This window comes from Teleopsis dalmanni, chromosome X, assembly GCF_002237135.1.
Source record: "Teleopsis dalmanni isolate 2A chromosome X, ASM223713v2, whole genome shotgun sequence".
Classification (NCBI taxonomy): Eukaryota; Metazoa; Arthropoda; class Insecta; order Diptera; family Diopsidae; genus Teleopsis; species Teleopsis dalmanni.
This window is the reverse complement of record NC_051848.1, coordinates 42834622-42858607: the sequence shown is the minus strand read 5'-3', so window position 1 is coordinate 42858607 and position 23986 is coordinate 42834622. Positions and strand designations below refer to the sequence as shown.

Sequence of the window (23986 nt, the reverse complement as noted above, 5' to 3'; positions counted from 1 at the left end):
TATTTAAAAACTTATTATTTTATGGATTCATTTATATTCTAGTTTTATAATGAAGGGGCCTTGTATTCGATATATATATATTCTTAATAAAGTCTGTTAATAAAACAATACAATACCAGATAAACAGTTGGAAATTTTGCATATTTTAACAAAATTTTGCATATTTTAACAAAATTTTCTAAATTTTTAATTCAGAAAATAATTTGAGGAACAGATGTTATTTTTCAAATGACTAAATATGGTTTGAAACACAGATATAAATAAATTATATACATTATATGAAATATGTTTAGAATTTGTAATTAAACAAAAGCATCTAAAATATACCAGGTTTTGTAAAAATTCTCAGAATGTGTTCAATTAAGTGCTTTTTATAATTTTTATATTCTTGAAGTTGAAATTGGCAATTCGGGGAAAACGATTCAATTGGATTAAAGCCGTAAAAGAAAATTTTCTATCAAAATTAACAACCATAACCACTAATCTATGAAAAGTGTATGACTAACCATAGTTAGATTGCATTGGCCCCTCTTTAAAAAAATTCCATAAAAATAAATTTCCAATAATTTATTTATTCCGATTGATTTTAATTTTATGGATTTTTACTTTTCAATATAATTTTCTCATGCTTTAATATTTTTAAGTATATATTTAAATATTTATATATAGTTTATGCTTTTAAACTACTTCAAACTAGAAATACTTAGGTTATTTCTGAGGTAGTAGTATGTAGGTAGTTAGGTGCAGTTAAAATAATTTCGAGTCCTTCTCAATTAGGTAAGAAATTCGGGTAGGTTAGAAAGAAGGATTTCACACTCATACTATTTGCTGGGCAGAAAGTCCAGCATGTTCAATTATAATTGGATATAAAATGATTATTAATTGTTATATATATAATTATATTTGATAATTCGCTAAGTTCATTAATAAATGCAACAACCACAAGTTAAAACCTGGATATAAATAAACCTGGACAAAGACAAAACAGGAGTTCTGGTGTCGCCTTCTTAAGCACCGGTGAGCGTGATCTAAAACAATTTCAGTACATCAAACACTACATTTATTGGTTTAAACACTTGTATATAATAATTAAGGACTGTAAATAATAAAATTAAATCCCAGAAAATTCAAATCGTAAACTCATCCCTAATATACAAAATCGATGAATACGTTATTTTAAGTGTTTCAAATTCAGAGTTTTAACGATTTTTGTTATTTCTTTAAAGAAAGCCATATATGCACTAGTTGTGCTACTATTAGAATTAACGCATAAACATCAGCTATATAATTTTGATTCATTTTTTTCATTTAATCACTACACTTTGTAGTAAATATTTTTATATAAGACATAAAGAATTTATTTTAAAATATTTATTAAATTGAAACATCAGTTTTAACATCAGTGAATTGCATCAAAATTATATATTTTAATTAATTAAGTTTTTAACGACTTACATAGGTATATTAAGTATTGCCAAATACATATTAAATGTGGTCTTCGGAAATAGGTATGTCTTTGATTTAAATATTCGTATATGACTTACAATCGGTGAATAATACACATAAACCTTTTCAAATGCTAAGCAAATATTTACATTCAACTAACCCAGAGTTATACGGGTTAGTATAACTCTGGGTTTTGAATTCACTTGTTGTGTTATATTTAAACTAAATTAAGACTTTCTCTATAAATTTGTATAGAACTCTAAATATATCTACATACTTCTGTAGTTTACATAGAACTATATGTATAACCTATTCATAACTCATTCATAGCATATATAGTGTATTCATTTCTGTTATACAAGATTTTAACATGTCCAGAACACAATTAATTCATTTAAATATTATTTTTCAAAAAAATATTTTTTAGCCAAGCGAACCTCACTGACACTGCAGGTAAAAACTCGACTTTTGACGAATTGAACCTGAGCAACAAGAATATAACAAAAGTAAATGGATTTTGTTTTTCGGTGAGTGCATATCGTGGAGTTTATGAAAATGAATCTCTTTGTAATTTCACATCTTTTAGAATTTCAAGAATGTGGTACACCTTAACCTATCGCATAATTCTATTGATTCTATTAATGATGATGCATTTGGAAAACTTAAACATATACATTCCATTGACCTTTCTTATAACCGCTTAGAGACATTGAATGGAAATATATTCCAAGCAAATTTACTGCTACATTCCATCAACTTAGAAGGTAACAAATTCAACTCCATAACGGATGCACCGTTCATAGATTGCAAGTCGTTGTTGTCACTGAATTTACGCAATACGCAACTCAAGAAAGTCACTAAAGAAATGCTTCGGAAGATGCCACAATTGGAGGAACTTAACGTGTCTGATAATTTGATTACGACTTTAAATTCTGATACTCTTACTTATACACAACACTTAAAATGTTTAAACTTAAACAATAATACCTTGAAGTGCGACGATATTTTGAGTATTTCAATCGTCAAGATGCGCAAACTTGGAGTGAAGGTTGAAATAACAGCATGTAACGTTACGGATTCTTTAAACAAGATTCGTAATCAAATAGATCAGGAGTTAACAGTTGGAGGACGAGATAAGTATTGTGCCTATTTTGCGTCAATTATTAAAGGAAAATCACCACGTGATTGGTACAACAACTCAAATCCCACTCATTTATATGATCGTTTGGATATAATCAACTCCGTTTTCATTGGCATTTCATTCGGTGTAATGTCGCTTCTTGGACTGATAATTTGTTTAATATATGTGTTCCAAAATTTATCATGTCGCAATTGCTCCGGTAAATATTTTATCCTTTTATTCTAAAATTTATATTATCCGGTACATTTTTTTACCTTCCAAAAAAAAATAAATCTTATATTTAATTTTATATATTTTTTTTTTAATGTTAGGTATAAGTCAACCGATAGTAACACATTCTGATCCGTGGGGACCATCTTTCGCACAAAACAACAGTATCCACGGTCCTTCAGTGCCACTGGATTGTGTGTTGTAGTAATAATATAAAACGGAGATACTAACTTAGAAGCTTAAAAACAAAACTTATCATTAAATCCTTAATTAATAACTTATCTAATTACCACGAAATTATATCATATATTATATTATAATCTTCTTAAAATATCACTTTTTTATTTTAAGTCTATATTAAATAGTTGATTAATAAAGAAATAATTTTAAATTTTATTTAGTTTTATTTTAAACAAAGAAACGGTGACTTATTTATATTGCAAGGAGCTACGAGATCAACGTGTATATTAAAAAAAAATTAAAACATCTCAAAAGATATTCACTGAACCTAAAAAATGAATTTGATTCTTATAAGAAACTGAAAAATAAATTACAGAAAAATAAATGACAGAAAAATAAATGACAGCAACTTAAAAATAAATAAAAAATAAATGAAAAATAAATAAATGAAAAAACATATTTTCAAGACCCAATCAATAGATTTTTTCCACACAGAGCCTTTCAAATATATTAAACCAAATACAAACCCGCTTACTTATGTTGTAAAGATAAACCTTATAAATATGGAAGCCAAGAAAAATATTTTGAAGAAGTGTAAAATAAGGTTATTGTCTTAATTTATGAAAAGTATAACATTTTCTTAATCTAAACATTTTTAAATTCTATGTTGCATACCTAAATCGGTAATAGAATCGGTATAAATCATATAATCGCTAATAAACAATTTTTATTACGATTTTATTAGCACTTTTACACTTTCTTAACTCGAGGTAATTTCAAAACCCCTCTTTACACTTTGACTAGATTATTGTTTATCACTTCAGCAGACTAAGCAATAATTGATCTCAGATCTGCATACCTCCCCGAGGACCCTGTAACCATTCTGAGATTTGATAACGCGGTGTTGGTAAGTCTAACAGTTTTAGCAAATAATTTCAGGGCTCTATTCTTTATGTATTTTTTGATGGGATGAATCTTAAGGTCCCTGACGATGTCATTCGTCCTAATGTACCATGGTACTTTAAAAAGTCTTCTCAAAGCCTGACTTTGTGCAATTTCTAGCTGGCGAATAGTAGTGTTTGAAACCTTGCTAAACGCTACACAACCATATAAAAGTGACGGATGAATTATTTGGGTATATATCAGCTTCCTGTTCTTAGCATTCAGATTTTCATTTTTATGTCCCATCAAAATATAATATAAAAATATTAAAAAATAAATATATACATATATGTGATATATAATAAAATATGTAAAATAATTTAAATAAATAATAAAATAAATATGATACAAATATTTTGTTCAAACGTCTAATGTAACATCGTTCTGGAGACCAGATTTCTCCTAAGGCACAGAGAAATAAAATGAATGGTATTACGATTTACCAGAAGAAAATCAATTTTAAGTACGATAGAAAAGATAGAGATAGGTAAATAGATATATAGATAAATAGATAGTGACCTGACATAGACAGATATATACACAATTGCTTATAGCCATGTTCAGCTGATTTTAATTAATGAGTTCAAAGAAGGTACCAAAAACAAATTTTGTACAAAATAAGTATTACTTGTCGAAATTATCAAAAATATGCAAGTTGCTCTTTGTAAATAGACTTATTTATATACTATATGTGTATCCTGTAATTATAAAAATAATCTTATGGGAAAAAAAACATCAGCTTTTTATTTTTTTGAGATTGCAAATAGTAAGGGTTAAACTCGTACACTGCCAAATTTGAAGCTCAGAGTCGATGTTCATTAGTCAATCGTTCCAAAGGCGTACTTGGCTTGTTCAAACTTGGAGTTTTGTTATTTTGATGTGACAAATTCACCAGCTATAAAATAATTGAATTAATTAGTTATAGTTAATTTTTATTGTAAAGTTTTCATACTATTTTTTGTAAAGACATTATTTATTGCGAGATTTTATTATTCTTACTTATATAGAGAACCTAATATAGGAACGTGATACGGAGAAAGTCATGGTAATATTACTTTACGATTCGTACAAGTGAGATTGAAAATTTAATACATTTTTTATTTATATCTATATTTTCATTACAATTATATATAAAATTTTTGATTTTATCTTCAGTTATGATAGCAATGATTATTTTACTAAATAGAAATGAAGACGTTTCCAAAAAAATTATATTCCAAGACCACTGATGACGAATACTTGGTAATACTCGAAATAGCTGTGTGTTTAGCTAAAAATTCAATTAATTTAACTAAATAAAAGTTTTTGTTCTTGCAATTAACTACTATTCGAAACCTCTCAATTAAATATTAGAGTTTATATTAAGTAAAACAATCACTGCCGTCATAACTGATATTAAAATCAAACATTTAATAAAAGAAAAATAGTGAAATGCAATTATTTTAGTTTTTATAACTAAGTATCCATCGTCAGTAGGCTACGGAAATATTTATGGACTTTAACTACCATTATTCAGTTTAAAACTGCATTAAAAACTGTCAAATTTAAGATATATGCTGACATGTTATAACACAACTAACGCCGTGCTTACTTTGCATTTATCAAACTTACTATGTAGTCATATATCATAGATCATAGTTATGTTATATTAACTACATATAATACTCTTAAATAAAATAAAAGTAATATAAAAATTTTACTCATGACGATTAACATATATGGAAACACCCCAAAAGTAACAGAACTTGTTATCCCAAGACTTGCTGTAATCGTTCGTGGATTATGACTATTTCTCTAGAACAAAATTTTACAATATATAGTAGTATTGAATCTAAATTACCTAGTCTTATTTTTTATATTTTACTGAACCTTTATCTGATATAAATTCTTCACATGTATTATTGTGACTTACCTTATTGAAGCTTTAGTTATTCAATATAACTTATACAACTATAACTATGTTTATAACTATATATTTTAAATATAAATGTAGAATTTCAATTTTTTGAAACTAATTAGTTATGGAATTTTTTTTCATCTCACCAAAACTCTTCAATATATAATTCGTAGTGATCAACATGTTTGATAATCAGAGACCGAATAAAGTTTTACTCCAGTCTTTACTATAATTTTCAAATGCGCATCAACATAAGCAAAATGTCATATTATAATTAAATAAAAATTTATTCAAGCTGGATTCCGATCTCACAAGTCTTGTATTGATCACATAAACAGCCTAAGAGTAATCGTTGATCAGCAGAATGGGATCATCTCTCTATTTATTATTTAAAGACTTTGAAAAGGTTTTTAATGCAAAATGTCACACAGTCAGTTGGAACGCGATTGATCATAAGGACGTGCCGCAAAAGATCGCCAGGCTCATCAGAGCCCTACACGAGGGTGCCAGTTGCCGGGTACTGCACGAAAGATAGCTAAGCGATAAAATACTCATAACTAACCGGAGTTCAACACGGTTGCGTAATGTCGCCGTTGCTATTCAACATTGTCCTGTACGTAGTCTTGACAAAGGCATTGGGCCAAGGTGGCAGAATAACTTGGAGTCTTCAAGATAGCTTAAGTGATCTCGATTACGCCGTTGACTTATGTCCGCTGGCACACAGATATAATGACATGTCTCGCAACCCAAATCGTTTGATAACAACGGCAAACAGAGCGTGACTTAAAATCAATGTCACCAAAACAGAATTTATACGCATTAATGCTAACGGTCAAGGTCCTTTTATTATAAAAAATTGCTACCTTCAGGCTGTAAAGTCTTTCTGCTATCTTGGAATAGCAGGATCCACCAACAAATGGTGGATCCAGTACTGATATTGAAAACCGTATCAAGAAGCCAAAACAAGTGTTTGGTCGCCTAAAAAAGTCTGTGTAGATCATCTCAGTTATCCTGCAATAGGAATAATTAACTCCAACATAACATCTTGCCTCCTATATGGATGTCAATCTTGGAATGCTGCGGCAAACGGCATCAATGCACTATAAGTTTTCATAAATCAGTCATTACCCAAAATTGTTAAAGTATCTTGGCCAAATACAATTTGAAATGAATGTTTATGACCATTAACTCAACAAACACCTTTAAGAACCAAAATTAAAAGAAGTCGTAGAAGAAAACATCTGTAGTGACAAGGAATTAAAAACAATCGATTAAAACCATGTATGGTGGCAAACTAATAATTTAAAGACCATATGGTCTTTAAAGTGATATAATAATTTTAAGTTAATTTAAGCAAAAACTTACCACTAATTAATCCATAAAATAGTAAATTAATTAATTAACGAAAATCAGATGTTCAGATTCTTCAAACATGACTATATTTTTTGCATTATTGCATTTATATTTTTGTTTATATCATATGTATGTACGAATGCAGACAAATCAAAATACATAAAAAAAATAAGTGAATAATGAATTATTGTTTATATAATGCAATTTGTATCTCGAATTTATCATCATCGAAGTATGTATATATAACGTTAAATAAATGCTGATTATTACTTAAAAGTTATTGCCTACTTTGCAATATTTTCACGCTCAGATCCAAATTTGTTATTTAAATCTTATTTTTCAGTTTATATTTTTTTTTTTTTGGTGTCATATAAAATCGTTAAAACCCATTGTTTATTTTATTCATAAATAGAGATGAGTGTTACTTACCCCTAACTCATCCATCAGATGTGATTCACGGTATTTGCAGGATAAATAACTCTGAAAAAATAAACAAAAATATGTACAAAGCATCTTTAATACCGGGTGTATTTTGTATTCAATAAAATTTTAAATTAATAATAATTAAATTAAATAATTAATAATTAATTAAAGAGTATCCCATGGTGTGAATAAACTAACAGATAAAATAAAATTTAAAAATATACACTGACAGTCAAAAGTCTACATACACTCTCAGTTGTTTCTGCCTAACGACTTTAAAAACATTGTACAGAAGTAAGAGTAATAATTCAGTTTTGTTAAAAATTATTCTTTTCATTCATAATTTTGTTAAATTATTATTTATTATACTACAAACTCAGCAGATTTTTCACGAAAAACTTAAAAGATAACTGCTGTTATTAAGCTCATGTTATTAACATCAAAAGGCATTATTATTATTACATTTCGTTGATTGGCATACTATTAGAATCTAGTGCCTCAGCCTGCAGCGCTAAAAGACACAAAATCCCAACCGTCACCATTATTCAAATTCTCACAAGCTGATGCCTCAAAATTATTAAGTTAAGTTTTAAAAAAATTTTATACCGATAATAATCTGTATAATTATTCCTAGATATAAAATTTACTACTTTAGATTCAATGACGACTCGTTCGGCCACCACTATACTACTAACATTTTCACAACAGAAATAAGTTTTTCACATTTATTGCTACATTTGTCTTTATTCAATGCTATTCCCACGACTTTTCTAAATAATCAAAGAGATTCTTATTCTACTTCATCAACAAAACTTAATTCGAATGTAAATAGAATTGTTCAGAAAATAGTAATCTTCTCTATAGCACCTAGTATTGCATGCGAGCCGTTCTTAAATATTATAAATACCTTTTTTTAATTTGTTGACTGAATAAGTAATATCCTGAATAGTATTCCAAAAAAAAAAAAAAAGATTTCAAGCAGTGCTACAATATCATTTTCTTAACAAAGTTTTTAAATTAGTGAAATAGCTGAAATATATATCTCATTCAGAACTAACTCAATCTGTTATTAAAATGCGGTATTCTGTAGTGTAGTATTAATGCATAACTGTACTGTCTTTCAACTACACAAATTTAATTTCATATAAATTTATAGTTGATAACATCTTATAGAAAAAGTGCTACTCAAACGCACAAAATACATTCAAACATTTCTTCAACGAAAATGGCCATTCTGCGCATATGAAATTGTCGTCGCTTTTGCGCTGTTGGGATCAGTGCAGCGGGGGATATTATTTATCGATTCGTTATCATTCATAACAACCCAACGATTATAATGAAGATTTAACAAGTTTTCAACTAACATCTTCAGAAGCTGAAATTGATCATCATTAAAGAGTTTAAAAGAAACCAAAAATAGGATTCCTTTTCTAGCACAACTGTCATCCTTTAAAATGAAGAAAATAAATGAATTTATGGACGTATAGGGTTAGTTTTATTTGCAAATAAAATGGCAGTTAGTCCATGTACTAAACACTTATTCTTCTTTCATTTAGCACGTAGAGTGGACATAAGTCATGGAATCTTAGAAATTTTATTAATTAGTGTCCATGTGATATGAATCGTATTATAATTTTATTTTATTATTTCTAGAGTTATTATATAAAGTCAGAGAGAACATTTTCTTATTGAGCCTATGCTATATAATGCAGTAAGGTCTTCATAATATTGATTTTAAATGGTAAGGTAAAATATTAGTAATTTTTTGACTTATAAACCGTATCTTCGATGACGTGAATCTCCACTTGGAAGACATCGAGCCATATATGCAGCGCGACCGAGATACTACGAAAGTATTATTATTTATGTAGCAACATAGTTACTTTCATTTTTCTTAAAGGCGCACTATTTTTTATCTCTCAGTCCATATCTAATAATTAATAATAAACTTGTTAGTAGAGATATAATATAATTCATTAAAAAACAAAAACATTTATTCCAAAAATTAAATTTTACAAAATAAATCTCAATTCCTTTCATACTAAGATATTTTATTACACCTTTCACATAGAAGCAAGCTAATACCTACGTTCACCAATGCGTTCTACCAATTCTGTTCGCCGAAATCGCGAATAATATGGAATCAAAAAGGTTTTCTAACGATTTAAAGAAGTGTGATTTTCTCCCATCTCATTTACCTACATACTCTTATCAGCCCCTTGCGGTGAAGTGGTTATAATATTCTCGAGGTAAGGCGTTCCAGTCGTAAAATGCTACTAAAATCCCGACACTTGTGCAAAAAGTATACATGGTAGTAGGTGTTGCCCCACCCTACGACACTTGACCAGTGGTGTGAATCTGGTACTATGAAGGTCAGTGGCCCGCAGTTTCGGCTGTGCTGACCAGTTGAGCTTGAACTTGTAGTGGCTGTGGTTAATACCCAAACTTATGCGGGATGAATGATTTCAGGTTTGTTTGTCATTTGGTGTAGAGTGGCGTATTCATCACCTGGTGCTGTGATCCAAAAATTAGCAGAGGTTTGTAGGTTGCCTCGCACCAAACCAAAGTGGTAGTTATGTTTTGCACACATTTTTTTATTGATACCGGCAGAAATTTCTTTTGAAATTCCAATGGAGATCTAGATACTCTTATCAATCATTTAAGAGTATTAGTTTGACAGTATTAGTTTGACATTAGTTTGACAGAATACTTAACTATTAATAATTGAATAATTTAAACAGATTGTTTGCAGTAGCTAACTTTAGAGTAAACTACCTAACCCAGTTATTTGATGTAAATGCAACTTATGATAAACACTTATAACAACTGCGATGAATTTTGAAAACATTTTTTCAGTAAACTTTATACCTGATATAAATAACACAAACTATCTAAACCGAAGAAGAAGAAAATTGGTAAAAAATAAACATATCTTTAACAGCTACAATGCGAAACTTTTTTAACACCAAAAACTTTTGAAGTAAAAATGATAATAAAATAGATACTGTGAACTGAACTGAAAATAAACAGAAATATTACAAAATTTGAAGCAAAAAAATATTTAAAAAAGGTAAAACTGTCAGAAAAAGTATTTCGAACAACGAACAAAAAATCTCTGCAATTGCAATAAACCCGGAAACTAGGGAAAAACATAGGCAAAAAATATTACCGCAACATGCGATGTTGTCCTCCGTGTTTGCAGTAAAACTTAACCGATGCGAAAAATTCAAAATTAATAGAAAAAATTCTTTTGCATAATCCTCCGGAGATAATCTAAAATTACCAAAAATTTAAAATGCACAGAGAAATACTTGCAATCTGAGACGATACCTTCTGCAGAAGGTATTAAAAGCTTAAAAGAAGATGATAAATGAATGGAATAGAATATTCTCTAACGAGAAAAAGTAAATAGCTAGGCAAGGAAACCTCTAAATAGGTATTTCTAAATATTCAAGCAATGCAGCAGTTTCACATACACTTAATTAAAATAAAATCAATTCCAAAGGTCATCGAAATATCAACTTTTTGGTTGATATAGTATACTTTGGATACCGAGTCATATGAATGTATCGTTGAACATGCACGATATTCCCTGTTAGCTATTAAAAAATAACCCTAAGTTGAGTTTCATGTCCGACGAATGTGATGAAATTGGAGCACGCTAATTAACTTGTCCCTGTTCCAAATGTAACGAGAATCGAATTCGCTTATTACCTAGTGAGACTCAGTGCCTCTTTGACGGTACTTTTCCTAACAAACTCTGTTCCAGTTACTCACAGGAATTTATTGATGCATTGCCACTTTTTGTGACAGGCAAAGAGGAACTGCTTGTATGTTTTTTTTTCAGTAACAATGTCAAGAGCGATATCGCTTACATTCGAATCCAGAACTTAACTTTTTTCCACATGAATTTGGTGAAAATAACTGAAATAATAACGGTTTTCACAAAACGATGGACTATGAGACGATATGTGACTAAGCCATGATAATTGAAAGTGTTGTAAATAAATTTGATAAAAATTAAACCCATGATTATCAGAGATATATTCCATGCATGGACTCTGCTTATATTTATTTATGTATTTCCATTTTAATATGCTTATATTAAATGGATTATTTATATATTAAACAGATATATTCAATAAATTTAATTTACCAAGCAACTCCAAATTTTAAATTGTGACTTAAGTACTACGAAAAGATATATCGAAATTCAGAGCTAAAATGGCAAAACCTATGGCTCCCTAATTTTTCATTTAATTACAGTCCATTACAATAATTCCTTCCTAATAACGAACATATGCCAATTAAAGTAATCGTTTTCAAACTTTCAAAGAATTTGCACAAAGGTACAAAGTTATTGGAACTAAATTACGATTCCATGATATTTGTACTCACTCCAAGAATTGCTAGCTAATGAATGCATCATACAAACTCTCAAAAAAACAAAAACATCTAACTAGAGTAGAAGTATGAGAGCGAATTCGCTGCAAATTACCCGGATTTCAAAGTTTCGATAAAATTAGTAAGTTGCTAACCGCGAATATTCTCAAAAATATGAAATAGTGATATACCATAATCGAAGATTTCACTCGAAATTTGTGTGAGAGTACTCTGTTAAGAGAACGAGACTACTATGTCACAATACTTATTCGTAACCGAGAAACTATGCAGAACTCGTACGAAAACCATGTATGCATCATGCAAACCATCCGTCCATTGTAACAGAATATATATGAATGGTGTATATCAAACCTTTCAGAAGTTAGAAGCTCTTCTTGCTATCTCAAACTCATTGCAAATTGAAGGTCATTTAAGGACACAATTAAAGACTTTATGTATGCCTTATGAAAATCGTAAATAACTTCTTCGCATATGTATGTGTTATAAATAAATCATGTGCTCATATGAGTTATGTGTCTTAAGTAGAGGATCAGAGTTCTATTGAAACATATGAAGAATATGTATGATGGCTATATCTTATACGAGCATGGCTATATCTTATGGTTCAACTCGCTGTAATGTAATCGCCAATAATTTTAGATTTTAAGATGACAGCAGCAATTATGGCACTTCCAAAGGGCATTGCTATTCTTTACGTTAGTCATGTCTTATATTTCCACATGATACTAACTATAAGTATACTTTAGCATAAGTATATTAGTATATTTGTAATATTACCATATATATAAAAACAAAAATAATAAAAACAATTATGTAGAAGAGTGTTATAAATTGAAAGTTGAGTTTATTTGCAATGAATGAGAATTAACTCCATATGTATGAGTTAATGGATGGAGCATATTCAGTTCTTGCAAACACAATATTCTTGAAACTCCAATACTTAAAAACATTTCTTTCCATTCATACATTTTATCTAACCATGGATGGTTTATACGATACATACACAAATATTCGTCTGTATTGATCTTCTACTCTATTCTTCTCACTATGAACTTTCATAGTAAACCTCTGTAAATTTAAAAAAGGTTGCAAACTAAACTGATTGAATATAGCATACACACATTGAAGCAATCGAATATATACTTTTTCTCCAAGCAACAAAGAAATATTAATTAGCAGAAACTGAACATAGATAATATCTGTGAAACTCATGAAAATTAATGTTAGCGTCTGTCACTCGCTTATAGTTCTAAATTCTTTGTGTTGAAACCTTCATAAAAAAAGTCTCTGATTTGGTTCTATTGGTTCATAAAGTTCAATACTTCGTGGGTTAAAGAACTATAATTATACAATATATAAAAAGAAACTCTTTTCACAGCGAGGATTGAACTCAACTCTTTAAAGCTATAAGGCGTGAGCACTGATAACTATGGTACCGGGGTTATAAATCATCTTATTTATTTTTAACTGTTGGAATTAAAGAAGTCAGAAAATTCATTTAAGAATCTATAATGTGTCTGTGTCATCAGTTAATTTATTTAGTCCGAATATACTTGCGCGTGACAAGTGCGATACTAGTGCGATATAAGCAGGGGAAAGGAACGATTTAGGCGCGAAATATTGGATAATACTAGGTATTCAGAAATTCAAAATTTATAGAAAGTAAATACGTTCTCCAATTTAAATATAAGAGAGAAAGAGATATGCATATGATTACAAAAAGCTTCAGTTTCTATGAGTACTTTCTTCTCTTTTCGATTCATTGAAAACGGACTTAAATTATAATTTTATACACATTCCTGAATAGTTTAAGTGAGAAGCTTGCATTAAAATTTAGGCATATAAAGTATCTTGAATAGACGTCATTACCAAATCATAAGCAAAAACCGTATGAGAAATGAGAATATACTGGATCAAACACTATTTGCTGTTATTTACTATTCATACATAGGCAATTTATATTGAGCTTGCCAAAGTTGAAGTTGTCATCATTTTGCTTAGATAGATTTGATCTTCTACTCTATTTTTTTTTATTTTGGATTCTAAATTCACCAGTTGATGTTCTTGAGTAACTTCAGTCAATCAAATAAGTCATGCATATTCAGATGGCAATATCTTATACATACTGTCTCATTTTCTGTTTGTATCTTTATGTATGTAGATGATTAATTTTGATCGGCATTTGGACCAATATTGCCATTGTTTATTCTAAACATACATAAGTCAAATACATCTAATTGTTCATACTTATAAGAGGAAAGAACGAGGAACGAGACATAGTTATGTGTCGTGAGTTTATTGGTTGTGTGTTACCCCTATTAGTTAATTCAGAAATGGAAATGCATGGAGAGAAACCTACTACTTGTATTGAATTTCTGAAAACCGAGTACTGTGTAGCATATCTCTCCAATACTTCTTCTTCTATGAGATGTTTTTGTTTTCTTTGAGAGTTTGTACGATGCATTCAATGCTTAGACTGAGTACAAATATTATTGACAAATTATTCAGTTCTACTAATTAGATACTTTCAACAAATTCTTTTAAAGTTTTAGAACGATTCCTTTATTTACTGTTCACATAACATAAGAGCATGTGTTCATTATTAAGCGGAAAATAACATATTGCGATAAAAAAAAAAATGTTAGGAAGGTATAGGTTCCACCATACTATGTCCGAGTTTACATCTCTCTTTGACTAGTAATTAAGAATTTATAGTATGTCAAGTATGAAGTTGTTCAACAAATTAAATTGATTGAATAAATCTGCTTATGCTTAAAACAATCCGTTTAATATGAACATATTTCATATTTCAAAGGATGCAAATAAATTTATGGTAGTAACATAGCAATCACATGTGATAGTTGTATTCTCAAATAATAAGTTTCAAGTAACATACTCGTATCATATCGTCACGTATGAATAATGTTTTATAAGGGTTAATATTTTGTCAATATGGGAGATATCGGAAGTTATTACCAAATAGCCACTGCTCTATATTACGTCTGTTATAACATCCTTTTAGCGCATGTGAATCTTGAATTAAATATACTCAAATATAAGTGCATTTGAGTTAAGCCCAACATGTGTGTTCTATATAATTAATATATTCGTAATGGGTTACTTCCAATAGAATTGTCTCTGCTAGAACTGATGGTGCTTTTCTGTGAAATGAAGTGTTAAAATTAGTCAGTTTTTGTAGAAAACGCTAAGTCATCCCTACCGATATCGAATTAAAATATCAGAACATGCTGAATTCTAATTGAATGCGAATATATAAATATATGTGTATTATTTTAGACATCCCTGTATTTGCGTTGATAATCTTTTCTTACTAGATTAACTTATGTAAAAGAAAAACATCTTCCATTTCATAGCCTCGATGGCGCAGTTGGCAGCGCGCAAGTCTCATAATCTTGAGGTCGCGAGTTCGATCCTCGCTCGGGGCAATTTTTTTCTGCACTTCCATTACTACTTCTTTTTTATTTGTTATCTTTTATTTGAACGTTTGTTTAATTTAATTTTGGAACATATAGAATTTAATAAATATATTACTATGCTTATGTTCTAATTATACTGTAGATTAAAGCCACATTAAGAACCGAATAAAGCCTACCTTTTAAAAATTAATGAGAATTTCTGTGATTTTACTAAATTAAGGGAACGAATAAAATTAATAACTCATAACATTAATATGCAGTACATGCGTTACGCTGTACAGTATTTGTTGTTAAGTTTCCTACGAAACCAATCCATATTCATGTATATGTCATCTATGATACAAACCATCCATTGAAAGTGGTAAATATATGAATCGGAAGATGTTGTAAGGTATTCGGGCTTTAGAAACTTATTGTTTGTAGAAACCGAATGCACATTAAAAAAATATATCAAACTTTTCACAAGTCATAATTATTTCTTTCTCCCTCTAACTAATTACGAATACCAGCAGATTAAATGCCAATGACTGGCATATGAGACGTATTAGCATGGTAACTATCTGATTTACATAAGCGAGTGTAATAATTTAGTCTTACGATTATATGGATTAAATAGTTAATACAGAGGTTTAGAGCTATGTTGAACATTTCCAGAGAATATATGATGACTATATCTTACTCTAGTTTATAGTTAAATTCGCTGCGATGCATCCGCTTAATCGATTGGATTTTATGACCGCTACAACATTGCCAAGCTCAAGGGACATAACACGGCTTGCTTAGGAACAGTGGATGAAAACAAATAATGGGAGCGTATATAAGTTTTTGCTCTTTTTGCTCTTCATGAAGATATATAAAGATTATTATATAAGTATGCGCAAAATTTTTTATTAGAAAATTTAAAAAAAAAACCAATTATGTTGGAGAATGTTTTGAAGTGAATTAAGCCTAAACGCAATGAGTTAGAGTGAGAAAGGTATATTGTTACATTTACAAGCAACTCTTTTTTGAGCATGGATTATTGAAGAAAATATATTCGGTTTCTACAAACGTTTAATTTCTGAAAGCCTAATACCTTGCTACATTCGTAAACTCATACAACTCTTACCATGCATGGATGGATGGATTGATTGTATGGTATGATTCGTCACGAATACGTACGTGTTGGACTCGCACGATATGTATAGACAGATACTAAGCACTTTGCGGAAAGTAATTAGTTTCTAGGCTGATTGTACTGCCATACTGAATCCCAGCAAATTCAAAAAAGTGTTTGTCATTTGGAATTTAAATGAGGGCAATTACTAATTATAACGTTGAGATATAAAATACTTACAAAGAGTATGCGCGTCTTGCTTTGTCTGTTTTAAATTTAAGCAAGTCTTGCTATCATTATATATTAAGAATTTAGTGACTGAGGGTTTCCAATAAAATAAACTGAGTGTAAATCCTCCAAAATAAAGTGGGTATTTCGTTCCTATGAGCGTGGAGCTTCTGTGTACATATTCTAGATTCTTTGCTAATATTAAACGCTTTATTTATGTGCAAATTAGATATATTCAATTAATTTAATATTCAATTATATTTAATACTGAATTTAAATAAACACACCCTACAATAAAATCAGACTCAATAACATTATAAAGTGGAGTGGAAATTCGGACCTAGCACGGAAAACTGCTAGGTCCTATTGCCAGTTTGATGACATGATCCTATTTATTTCAAAACGTCTGATGTTGCATTTAGAATATATAATTATAAAAAAATCAAGCAACAAATCAAATCTATGTAACCAAAACCCGTGCAAGTCTACCTTACTTAATGGCCTTAACAAAGTAATTCCTGGCCATCATAAACTCATGCATCCGTACTAATGCCAGTAAACATTTCATTAGTTACTGATGAATGAATTTCAATTCTACTAAGAGAGTACATTCAATATTATTTTAAGCTTATACTTGGAAAGTAACGCTCAAGTCTCGGAGGAAACTTGAATGAGAATAAGAAAGAGGGGCAAGTAAATAGTGCAGGATCAATCAGGTCTTACACGCGCGTCCAGCATACCGGACAGACTTCCAACACCTTGTTTTGAATAAAGCTTGTAATGATGACATTCTTAATTATGAAATATACTTAAATCAGTTTTTTTTTGTTATATTTAAACAATTAAGGTTTTAGTCCTAAACGAAGATAATCCTTATTGTTTTTTAATGAAAGCGCTCCATCAGTTTAGATTCATTGCGCCCCTTCTGCATTACAATCTCACATACATAAAATTGGCAGGAAGTTGAGCAGATATTAATACAGACTAAACAAGACACGTATGTCTAATTTCGTCAATATTTCATATCTTTGAACTAAGTTTCTTGCTTTACGTAGGTACACACATCCCGGCTAAGGCCAAAGAAAAACTTTGTGGAAAATTTGTGTAGCAGCACCCAGTTAGGACAGAAAAACTAGTGTATCAGTACTACTGTTTCGTAACTGATTTGAAAATGGAGAAATAAAGTAGTAGAAAGGTATTAGGGTCTCAAAAACGAAGTATTTGTAGAAACTAAATGCACATTTAAAAGTATATCAAAAGTTTCGCAAGTTACAATTATTTCCTTCTCGCTCTTACTTATGGTGAATACAAGCAAATTAAACACAAGTGATTTCATATGACTTATTGACATGGTAATATACTGTTTTGCATATGTATATGTAATAAATGAGGTCATTGTAATTGGGTCAAATAACTTATGCAGAGGCTCAAGTATATATGATGACTTTTACTTATACTACTTCATGGTTGAATTCGATCCAATGTAATAACTAAGCATTTGGGGTTTTATGATAATAATGATGACATGCCAACTACATGTCATCATTAAAAAGAAACTCTTTTCACTGCGAGGATTGAACTCAACTCTTCAAAGCTATAAGGCGTGAGCACTGATAACTATGGTACCGGGGTTATAAATCATTTTATTTATTTTTAAATGTTGGAATTAAAGGAGTCAGAAAATTCATTTAAGAAACTATAATGTGTCTGTGTCATCAGTTAATTTATTTAACCCGAATATACTTGCGCGTGACAAGTGCGATACTAGCGCGATATAAGCAGGGGAAAGGAACGATTTACGCGCGAAATGTTGGATAATACTAGGTATTCAGAAATTCCAAATTTATAGAAAGTAAATACGTTTTCCAATTTAAATATAAGAGAGAAAGAGATATGCATATGATTACAAAAAGTTTCAGTTACTATGAGTACTTTCTTCTCTTTTCGACTCATTGAAAACGGACTTAAATTATAATTTTATACACACTCCTGAATAGTTTAAGTGAGAAGCTTGCACTAAAATTTAGCCATATAAAGTATCTTGAATAGACGTATATGTGAGATGTCATTACCAAATCATAAGCAAAAACTATATGAGAAATGAGAATATACTGGATCAAACACTATTTGCTGTTATTTACTATTCATACATAGGCAATTTATATTGAGCTTGCCAAAGTTGAAGTTGTCATCATTTTGCTTTGATAGATTTGATCTTCTCAGCTTTCAAAATTTCAAAATAAACAGTAAAATACTTTCAATACATTTCTATTTCTGAAAAAAAAGCTGTACCACAAATTAAGATTTCAGACGACACAAGTGTATCTTTCTCGCTCTTTCTGCTATAAGAATGAATAAATTACGAACCACGTCAGCACGTTTGACTTATAAGACTTTTGAATAAACATTAGCAACATTAGTCGAAATGTTGTTATTTATTTTTTAGGACGCAAGACTAATCATCTACATATGTAAAGATACAAACAGAAAATGAGGCAGTATGTATAAGATATTGCCATCTGAATATGCATGACTTATTTGTGTGTACAATACCAACTACATTTGATTGACTGAAGTTACTCAAGAACTTCAAGTGGTGAATTTAGAATCCAAAATAAAAAAAAATAGAGTAGAAGATCAAATCTATCTTAGCAAAATGATGACAACTTCAACTTTGGCAAGCTCAATATAAATTGCCTATGTCTGAATAGTAAATAACAGCAAATAGTGTTTGATCCAGTATATTCTCATTTCTCATATAGTTTTTGCTTATGATTTGGTAATGACATCTCACATATACGTCTATTCAAGATACTTTATATGCCTAAATTTTAGTGCAAGCTTCTCACTTAAACTATTCAGGAGTGTGTATAAAATTATAATTTAAGTCCGTTTTCAATGAGTCGAAAAGAGAAGAAAGTACTCATAGTAACTGAAACTTTTTGTAATCATATGCATATCTCTTTCTCTCTTATATTTAAATTGGAAAACGTATTTACTTTCTATAAATTTGGAATTTCTGAATACCTAGTATTATCCAACATTTCGCGCGTAAATCGTTCCTTTCCCCTGCTTATATCGCGCTAGTATCGCACTTGTCACGCGCAAGTATATTCGGGTTAAATAAATTAACTGATGACACAGACACATTATAGTTTCTTAAATGAATTTTCTGACTCCTTTAATTCCAACATTTAAAAATAAATAAAATGATTTATAACCCCGGTACCATAGTTATCAGTGCTCACGCCTTATAGCTTTGAAGAGTTGAGTTCAATCCTCGCAGTGAAAAGAGTTTCTTTTTAATGATGACATGTAGTTGGCATGTCATCATTATTATCATAAAACCCCAAATGCTTAGTTATTACATTGGATCGAATTCAACCATGAAGTAGTATAAGTAAAAGTCATCATATATACTTGAGCCTCTGCATAAGTTATTTGACCCAATTACAATGACCTCATTTATTACATATACATATGCAAAACAGTATATTACCATGTCAATAAGTCATATGAAATCACTTGTGTTTAATTTGCTTGTATTCACCATAAGTAAGAGCGAGAAGGAAATAATTGTAACTTGCGAAACTTTTGATATACTTTTAAATGTGCATTTAGTTTCTACAAATACTTCGTTTTTGAGACCCTAATACCTTTCTACTACTTTATTTCTCCATTTTCAAATCAGTTACGAAACAGTAGTACTGATACACTAGTTTTTCTGTCCTAACTGGGTGCTGCTACACAAATTTTCCACAAAGTTTTTCTTTGGCCTTAGCCGGGATGTGTGTACCTACGTAAAGCAAGAAACTTAGTTCAAAGATATGAAATATTGACGAAATTAGACATACGTGTCTTGTTTAGTCTGTATTAATATCTGCTCAACTTCCTGCCAATTTTATGTATGTGAGATTGTAATGCAGAAGGGGCGCAATGAATCTAAACTGATGGAGCGCTTTCATTAAAAAACAATAAGGATTATCTTCGTTTAGGACTAAAACCTTAATTGTTTAAATATAACAAAAAAAAACTGATTTAAGTATATTTCATAATTAAGAATGTCATCATTACAAGCTTTATTCAAAACAAGGTGTTGGAAGTCTGTCCGGTATGCTGGACGCGCGTGTAAGACCTGATTGATCCTGCACTATTTACTTGCCCCTCTTTCTTATTCTCATTCAAGTTTCCTCCGAGACTTGAGCGTTACTTTCCAAGTATAAGCTTAAAATAATATTGAATGTACTCTCTTAGTAGAATTGAAATTCATTCATCAGTAACTAATGAAATGTTTACTGGCATTAGTACGGATGCATGAGTTTATGATGGCCAGGAATTACTTTGTTAAGGCCATTAAGTAAGGTAGACTTGCACGGGTTTTGGTTACATAGATTTGATTTGTTGCTTGATTTTTTTATAATTATATATTCTAAATGCAACATCAGACGTTTTGAAATAAATAGGATCATGTCATCAAACTGGCAATAGGACCTAGCAGTTTTCCGTGCTAGGTCCGAATTTCCACTCCACTTTATAATGTTATTGAGTCTGATTTTATTGTAGGGTGTGTTTATTTAAATTCAGTATTAAATATAATTGAATATTAAATTAATTGAATATATCTAATTTGCACATAAATAAAGCGTTTAATATTAGCAAAGAATCTAGAATACACAGAAGCTCCACGCTCATAGGAACGAAATACCCACTTTATTTTGGAGGATTTACACTCAGTTTATTTTATTGGAAACCCTCAGTCACTAAATTCTTAATATATAATGATAGCAAGACTTGCTTAAATTTAAAACAGACAAAGCAAGACGCGCATACTCTTTGTAAGTATTTTATATCTCAACGTTATAATTAGTAATTGCCCTCATTTAAATTCCAAATGACAAACACTTTTTTGAATTTGCTGGGATTCAGTATGGCAGTACAATCAGCCTAGAAACTAATTACTTTCCGCAAAGTGCTTAGTATCTGTCTATACATATCGTGCGAGTCCAACACGTACGTATTCGTGACGAATCATACCATACAATCAATCCATCCATCCATGCATGGTAAGAGTTGTATGAGTTTACGAATGTAGCAAGGTATTAGGCTTTCAGAAATTAAACGTTTGTAGAAACCGAATATATTTTCTTCAATAATCCATGCTCAAAAAAGAGTTGCTTGTAAATGTAACAATATACCTTTCTCACTCTCACTCATTGCGTTTAGGCTTAATTCACTTCAAAACATTCTCCAACATAATTGGTTTTTTTTTTAAATTTTCTAATAAAAAATTTTGCGCATACTTATATAATAATCTTTATATATCTTCATGAAGAGCAAAAAGAGCAAAAACTTATATACGCTCCCATTATTTGTTTTCATCCACTGTTCCTAAGCAAGTCGTGTTATGTCCCTTGAGCTTGGCAATGTTGTAGCGGTCATAAAATCCAATCGATTAAGCGGATGCATCGCAGCGAATTTAACTATAAACTAGAGTAAGATATAGTCATCATATATTCTCTGGAAATGTTCAACATAGCTCTAAACCTCTGTATTAACTATTTAATCCATATAATCGTAAGACTAAATTATTACACTCGCTTATGTAAATCAGATAGTTACCATGCTAATACGTCTCATATGCCAGTCATTGGCATTTAATCTGCTGGTATTCGTAATTAGTTAGAGGGAGAAAGAAATAATTATGACTTGTGAAAAGTTTGATATATTTTTTTAATGTGCATTCGGTTTCTACAAACAATAAGTTTCTAAAGCCCGAATACCTTACAACATCTTCCGATTCATATATTTACCACTTTCAATGGATGGTTTGTATCATAGATGACATATACATGAATATGGATTGGTTTCGTAGGAAACTTAACAACAAATACTGTACAGCGTAACGCATGTACTGCATATTAATGTTATGAGTTATTAATTTTATTCGTTCCCTTAATTTAGTAAAATCACAGAAATTCTCATTAATTTTTAAAAGGTAGGCTTTATTCGGTTCTTAATGTGGCTTTAATCTACAGTATAATTAGAACATAAGCATAGTAATATATTTATTAAATTCTATATGTTCCAAAATTAAATTAAACAAACGTTCAAATAAAAGATAACAAATAAAAAAGAAGTAGTAATGGAAGTGCAGAAAAAAATTGCCCCGAGCGAGGATCGAACTCGCGACCTCAAGATTATGAGACTTGCGCGCTGCCAACTGCGCCATCGAGGCTATGAAATGGAAGATGTTTTTCTTTTACATAAGTTAATCTAGTAAGAAAAGATTATCAACGCAAATACAGGGATGTCTAAAATAATACACATATATTTATATATTCGCATTCAATTAGAATTCAGCATGTTCTGATATTTTAATTCGATATCGGTAGGGATGGCTTAGCGTTTTCTACAAAAACTGACTAATTTTAACACTTCATTTCACAGAAAAGCACCATCAGTTCTAGCAGAGACAATTCTATTGGAAGTAACCCATTACGAATATATTAATTATATAGAACACACATGTTGGGCTTAACTCAAATGCACTTATATTTGAGTATATTTAATTCAAGATTCACATGCGCTAAAAGGATGTTATAACAGACGTAATATAGAGCAGTGGCTATTTGGTAATAACTTCCGATATCTCCCATATTGACAAAATATTAACCCTTATAAAACATTATTCATACGTGACGATATGATACGAGTATGTTACTTGAAACTTATTATTTGAGAATACAACTATCACATGTGATTGCTATGTTACTACCATAAATTTATTTGCATCCTTTGAAATATGAAATATGTTCATATTAAACGGATTGTTTTAAGCATAAGCAGATTTATTCAATCAATTTAATTTGTTGAACAACTTCATACTTGACATACTATAAATTCTTAATTACTAGTCAAAGAGAGATGTAAACTCGGACATAGTATGGTGGAACCTATACCTTCCTAACATTTTTTTTTTTATCGCAATATGTTATTTTCCGCTTAATAATGAACACATGCTCTTATGTTATGTGAATAGCAAATAAAGGAATCGTTCTAAAACTTTCAGAGAATTTGTTGAAAGTATCTAATTAGTAGAACTAAATAAATTGTCAATAATATTTGTACTCAGTCTAAGTATTGAATGCATCGTACAAACTCTCAAAGAAAACAAAAACATCTCATAGAAGAAGAAGTATTGGAGAGATATGCTACACAGTACTCGGTTT

The 23986-nt window shown here is 30.1% G+C and overlaps 1 protein-coding gene and 2 non-coding genes across 3 annotated transcripts; 2 read left to right on the top strand and 1 right to left on the bottom strand.

Moving 5' to 3' along the window:
* The first annotated feature begins 1576 nt into the window (after positions 1 to 1576).
* LOC119688343 (toll-like receptor 6) lies at positions 1577 to 3053 on the top strand. Its single transcript, XM_038103021.1, has 4 exons — positions 1577 to 1620; positions 1874 to 1973; positions 2033 to 2786; positions 2899 to 3053. Exons 1-4 carry the CDS (start codon positions 1577 to 1579, stop codon positions 3000 to 3002), a joined length of 1002 nt encoding a protein of 333 aa, XP_037958949.1. The 3' UTR covers positions 3003 to 3053.
* A 12316-nt stretch (positions 3054 to 15369) lies between these two features.
* Trnam-cau lies at positions 15370 to 15442 on the top strand. Its single transcript has one exon. It is a non-coding gene; the product is annotated as a tRNA-Met (tRNA).
* A 7477-nt stretch (positions 15443 to 22919) lies between these two features.
* Positions 22920 to 22992, bottom strand: Trnam-cau. The gene has a single exon. It is a non-coding gene; the product is annotated as a tRNA-Met (tRNA).
* Between the last annotated feature and the right edge of the window lie 994 nt (positions 22993 to 23986).